At 37.6% G+C, this 6,430-nt stretch overlaps 1 protein-coding gene across 2 annotated transcripts in view; it reads left to right on the top strand.

Annotated features, from left to right (window-relative positions):
- Positions 1-5,428, top strand: part of galnt3 (UDP-N-acetyl-alpha-D-galactosamine:polypeptide N-acetylgalactosaminyltransferase 3 (GalNAc-T3)) — an 8,741-nt gene extending 3,313 nt beyond the window's left edge. The window contains exons 4-11 of one of the 2 annotated variants that reach the window (XM_024286123.2): positions 501-650; positions 770-1,004; positions 1,087-1,204; positions 1,311-1,511; positions 3,706-3,837; positions 4,038-4,139; positions 4,222-4,386; positions 4,471-5,428. In XM_024286123.2, coding sequence (XP_024141891.1) covers positions 501-650; positions 770-1,004; positions 1,087-1,204; positions 1,311-1,511; positions 3,706-3,837; positions 4,038-4,139; positions 4,222-4,386; positions 4,471-4,584 — 1,217 coding nt within the window. In that variant the 3' untranslated portion in view covers positions 4,585-5,428. The remainder of the gene's footprint in view (positions 1-500; positions 651-769; positions 1,005-1,086; positions 1,205-1,310; positions 1,512-3,705; positions 3,838-4,037; positions 4,140-4,221; positions 4,387-4,470) is intronic. The other variant, XM_024286124.2, reaches the window with a different exon arrangement.
- Positions 5,429-6,430: the final 1,002 nt, after the last annotated feature.

Genomic DNA, 6,430 nt, shown 5'->3' on the forward strand with positions numbered 1-6,430 from the left:
TTCTTGTTCTTATATTATGATGGTATTTCTTTTCCTTTGCTTCCCTTGGTGGCGGAATTGCATATTGCGTCCATTTCTTTAAATAACCATAACTCGCCAAAGGAATTGGCCAGAAACTTTCTTTTATTTCCTCCAACATCCTTATATATATTTTTTCTCTTCACGACTGGGCCAGATTAAACTATCTACCAGGCCGGATGTTTGACACCCCTGTTCTAGGCGGAGGGCTCTGCATCTTGAGATGGTTAGCATTTTAAAGATCTGTTTCGGATACCCCTACCACTTCAAATACCCCTACAATTGGAGAAACCATAGGGGTAGGGGAAGAACTCAGATGTGGCCTATGTCTTGGAAAACGTCACTGGAAATGTTTTTACAATAGATCAAAAGATGATTGGAGTGGAATTTTAAAGAGGCTTTACTGTCAGTTGATGTTTTAGACATTTTATGTTTCTAAATAGGGACAATACAACCTGTATCTTCTTTCCAACCCTTTTTAGATGTTCTGAAGGACCAGCTGGATGAGTACTTGAAGCAGCTGAGCATTGTGCGCGTGGTCCGCCAGCGAGAAAGAAAAGGCCTCATAACCGCTCGCCTGCTGGGCGCCTCTGTTGCCACCGGTGACACCCTCACTTTCCTGGACGCTCACTGTTAGTCCACGTCACTCATACATTTCAAGCAATACATACACAATATTTGCTTCTCTTGAAAGCAAAAAATACATTTTTTTTTTTAATGAAAGAAGTTATGATGTGCATGTGACTGACAGGCGAATGCTTCAACGGATGGCTGGAGCCTCTTCTGGCTAGGATAGCTCAGAACTACACCGCCGTAGTGAGTCCGGACATATCCACAATTGATCTCAATACGTTTGAATTTATGAAACCGTCGCCGTATGGCCAGAACCACAACCGGGGCAACTTTGACTGGGGTCTTTCTTTTGGCTGGGAGAGTCTTCCAGATCACGAAAAGCAAAGGAGAAAGGACGAAACGTATCCCATTAAGTAAGCCAATCCTTGTGTCAAATCACGCAGAAATTCTTGTACATCTTTTGAAAAACTCTAAGGAAATTTGTCCCATCTACAGGACTCCTACGTTTGCAGGTGGGCTCTTCTCCATATCTAAAGAATATTTCTATCAAATTGGAAGCTATGATGAAGAAATGGAAATCTGGGGAGGGGAGAATATTGAAATGTCGTTTAGGGTAAGGCGTCAGCCAGCTGCCATTCTGAGGAGCAGCCTGCTTTCTTTTATGTCGCTGAGTTGGTGGGGGTGTGTCTGACTGCATGTGGCCTCCGTCTGACCTGCAGGTGTGGCAGTGTGGAGGGCAGCTGGAGATCATTCCTTGCTCCGTTGTCGGTCACGTGTTCCGCACAAAAAGTCCACACACCTTTCCTAAAGGGACGCAGGTGATCGCCCGGAACCAGGTACGGCTGGCCGAGGTCTGGATGGACGACTACAAAGAGATCTTCTACCGACGTAACCAACAAGCTGCACAAATTGCCAAAGAAGTAAGCAACCCCCGATTCAAAATAAATCATAGTTTATTTTTTCTGTGAGCAGCAAATCACTCTAAGGCTTTGTCTCTCATTTCCACTTCTCATAGCTGTAAATAAGTGTTTTTCAAGGCCTCTCATTATCTCCTCCTTCAGGCAAGTTAGAGCAAATCCCAACTCCTGTTCCCGCTTACAAGAGGCATTAAGTCTCATCCCAGTTACTTAACATGCTGTGCAGGAAGAAGCACATGCTCTGCAGGAGAATCCTTCCCTACTCGCAAGATTTGTTACAACTGAACAAATTCTGTAGAACGTGGGGCATAGAGCGGGGGAAGAAAGCTCGTTAACCAACGAAAAAGCCCATAAAGAAGTCATTTCTGGTGAATGTCAGTCTGGTGACTTTGCCAACATTTGGTCTCAGAGGTGCAATAAACATTGCCCTGAAGGCTATGCCTCACAGAGGAGACCAGACATGTCCTGCTGACTTCAGACAGATGCACAGTTGTCCACGCCTTTACAGGGTCCAATGCAAGATGAGCAGAGGGCTCTGAAGAGGCAGATGCCTTCTTTGTATTGCAACTTCAATGTATTACTTGAGAATGATTTTAAATTACAATTTATTTAAACATTTTTGTTGCACTTAAAACTAAAATTGAGCCTGTTTTTTTTGGCAAAAAAAACAAAAAACAAAAAAACAATCGGTAATCGGTAAATTTAAAGTCCTGCTTTAATCATGTTTTGATCTATCGTAAAAACCGTCCTTAGTAGGGCTGGATATCGCCAAAAAATTCCAGAATTGATTCAATTAATCAGAGCCTGGATCAATTCAATTCAGATTTGTTTTCCATTCTTTAGATCCTTTCAATTCAATTTTGAGTTTATACATTTAGACGCATTTGTTTACAAATATATTTATGATCTATATATATGTTTTGAAGATATTCATGTTCCACAGTGTAAAATGTATTAGTGAAATGATAATTAGTGTTTATGTCATACAGTGTTTCATGGATTGTCAAACGGAGAAGCTCCATCAATTTTTCTGCCTCTCCTGGAGGGCGTTTCAGTTTGGCCACTAGATGGCGATCGTGCTATAGCACTACACATTTTTCCAGAAGAAGAAGAAAAAGTATGAGCAAAATGCGTTGCTTTAGACCTCAAATGGTTACTTAAAATATATATTTCCTTAAAAGAGTTTGGAAAATTCATACCTGTAAGTTTATAAAGATGTTAATTTAGTCAGCAATGTATGTTTAGGTCAACTGAGCACTGGTATTAGCCGTCCAATGGGAAATCCCATTAAACGTTAGCATCAAGCTAGCTGACTTTAGCATTATGCATTAGATCGATCTCTACTTTTATGGATTGATTATTGATCTAATAAGCTTAGATCAATTCAGATCTATTCACCAATTTTCTCTTTCTAGTTCCCAGTAAGCCCGTACAATACATGGCAAACTTATCGTCATCACAATATCAGCCTGTGCAATACATGTATTGAAAAAGACGGTTTAAATTCCAGTATATGGTTACCATAAACGTTTACACATGTAAAAACAATCTTATGTCAGCTTGACGTATGTAACAAATTGGAGCCCTTTTTTACATTTGACCAATCGGATGGACCTGTTATGTTGGATACTCGCCTCCTATGTAGACGTGGGTCATTTGGAGTATAATTTGAGTTCTTTTTAATTTATTTAAACAAAATTGATGCAGTGAAATTGAAATGTGTTGGTAGTTTTGCTACAAGGTCATGTATCGCAAGTCATATCGTCATTGGAATATCGATCACTAATATCGCACACAAACATTTTTCTAAAATCACGCAGCCCTAGTTCCCAGTATTTTTTTATTTTATTTTACAAGAACATGTTAAAAGCACTGTTTTCATTGGAGTGGGTCTCAAACTCATTATTTCATGTTGAGATGAAGAGTTGTCCCTCGAAATACAAAATTACTCATTTATTTGAGAGAATTTTTCCCCTGAATTTTTGAGAAAAAAGATCATACCAACATTTTTTTTTATTTTTTTTTTATAATGCTGTTTTATGTTTTTTATTCAGCAAAATTTTTTAACTTGAGCTGTTAGGCTAATCTTGAATTAATGACGTGTCTGGTTTTATCCCCCCCAAAAAACACATTCTTGTAGATATTTGCTCTTTTTTTCTCATTTTTCTTTTGTTTCTGTTGATTATCGCTGCATCAGGAAACTTTTGGAGACATCTCCAAACGCAGAGACCTTCGAGAGCGGCTTCAGTGCAAGAACTTCTCCTGGTATCTGAAGAACATTTATCCCGAAATCTTTATGCCTGATCTCAACCCGCTCCGCTTTGGCTCGGTAAGATCGCACATCTCACTACAAACCCCACAGCTCCGTCTAGCCACGGTGGGTTTCCACTTGGAAATCTCCAGGGGCTTGAGAGCAGTTCCAATTTAACACCACTGAAAGCACTTCAGAGGCTAAAGTTGTTTGAACAGCTTGCGCTGGATGTTAGTTTTTCATTTTGTTTCCTCTGGTTTTCCCTTTTTTTTCTGCAGGTGAAAAATGTGGGCAAGGACTCGTGTCTGGATGCTGGAGAGAACAATGAGGGTGGAAAGGAGCTTATTATGTACCCATGTCATGGACTGGGAGGAAACCAGGTCAGTAAAAAAACGGATCCACAGAAGCATTTTATTTACTTAAAATTCTCATCGTTCTTTTTCTGTCTCTCCTGTTCCTCAGTATTTTGAGTACTCCACACACCATGAGGTTAGACACAACATTCAGAAGGAGCTGTGTTTGCACGGGGCAGGGGGGATCGTGAAGCTGGAGGAGTGCCAGTACAAAGGCAGGAACACGTTTGTGGGAGCAGAACAAAAATGGGAACTGAAGGATGTGAGTTTGACGGTTTGTATTTCCGTCTTTGTGATCTCACTTTGATTCACACTTTTTTTTAAAAGGATTGCAACACGAATCCTCTGTTTCCTACAGAACCAGTTATTCTACTTTCCTGGAAGGAACATGTGTCTGACAGCCCGCCAGGATCATCCCTCCCTGGCTCGCTGCAACCCCTCAGACAGATACCAGCAGTGGTCCTTCATCTGAGTGTGCGAAACGTACACGCCTCATTGTATGCATGAGCATACTGGGACACATGTATTTAATAATGCAGGGTTTGTTTTTTTTTACTTTTAGAGAAACCAATGCGTTAAGTTTTTATTTATTTTTTATACACAACAGAACTTTAGATTCTCAAAAGTCTGGACTTTAGAAGAAACCATCATGTGCCTGTTCTTTTTGTGTGTGTTTTAGCTGTTTTCACTTCTCAGAGAAGTGAAACTCAGTTTAAAGAGGATATTCCCCTGTGAGTCACACTCTAGTGAATATAAAAGCCTGTAAATGTTACCAAAAAAAAGAGGATTAGGAAATTAGATTTCTTCTGAAAGAGATGATTTCATAGGCAAACCATAGATTAAAATTTGGGAGTGGGAGTTCATTGATTGTTTTAAAAAATATATTTTCTTAGATTGTTTGGATCCATCTAGTGCCTTAAATGCAAATTTATTTTTTAGTTTTGTGAGTCTGTCTGGTTGGTTGAGGGAGTGCAAATGTTCAAGCAAAATCTTGAAAGCTTTTTTATTTTTGGGGCCAATTTACTTGAGTGGGTTTTTGTTTTTATGTACAGTTATAGCAGAATTATTTGTGTAAAAAAAATAGAAAAAAATAAGGCATTATAAGTGATGATTACTGGGTTTAAATTTAGGGAAAAACGATCAAACCTTTAGATGTTATTTAAGTTTGTTTTTAAAATGAGTTTTTTATTTAAAATTTATGCCAAGCGAGTTTTTTTTGCTCCACAGAATGCCTGAAATCTCGTCTTTCTCCACTTGTAGTTAGAGTAGGTGGAGTTCCATAACAAATGTGAGGAATAAATGTCTGTGAAAAGTTATTGTTTGACTAAAGATCAGACAGAATGTATGCTTTTCACACATCAAAACCAATTTTTTTCTCAGTCATAAAGATGGATTGATGTGGGCTCAATAAATTTAGTTTTATTGCCGGTTATTCCTTTTTTTTTTAATTCATATTTGCGGCCTGTAGAGGGCGCTTTGCACTTAAAAATTCCCAACCTTTGTTCCACTTTGTGCGATCATTAGCTGTATTTCCTCAGCAAGATATTGTAACAATTTATTGACATTGCAAAAAAATTTTTAATAAAATTTATTAGAAAAAAATGTTCAAATGAAGCGACTGAATGATGTAGTTTCTATTTACAGTTAAAAAGCAAACACTAAAATTAAAACAAAACATTTTGTGCAAAATGTATGCATTTTACCAAACTGGAAATAAATAAATAAATAAATCAGGCACATGAAGCTTCACAACTCACTAATCCATGTAAAACAAAATTCACTTTTAAAAGATAACAAAGCAATTGTACTCATTACAGACTTAAGCAAACCCCAATAAATACACATTTGTATAGATCATTCGAAAAAAGATATATTTAAAAAAAAAAACACTTGCTTCTTATCAGAATGCATTATCATCATTTTGTCTCACATTAAGCTTTGGCACGATAAAAATACACAAAAAGCTTTGATAATCTGGTTGATTGCTTGTAAGTACTCTTCTTCTGTATCATGAAAAACTATTAGGTTTCCAACCTACACAAAGATCACATTTTGTCAAATTAAAGACAGTCTTTTTTTTCCCTCTATAAACTTTAAAAATTGTATTATTATTCTCACAAAATTGGAAATAAGTGTTAGTCACATTTGCTGGCCAAGTACAGTCAATGTTTTGACAGTTGAACTTTTGTCAACTTTTAACATTTGTTCACACTTGCCTTTTTTTTTCCTAAACAACATATTTCTAGGTAAATAAGTGGAATCAGTCAGAAAAAAAGGCTTAATATTTACTTTTTGGTTTTTCATAAATGGAGATCTTA

The sequence above is a fragment of the Oryzias melastigma genome, linkage group LG21 (genome assembly GCF_002922805.2).
Source record: "Oryzias melastigma strain HK-1 linkage group LG21, ASM292280v2, whole genome shotgun sequence".
NCBI lineage: Eukaryota > Metazoa > Chordata > Actinopteri > Beloniformes > Adrianichthyidae > Oryzias > Oryzias melastigma.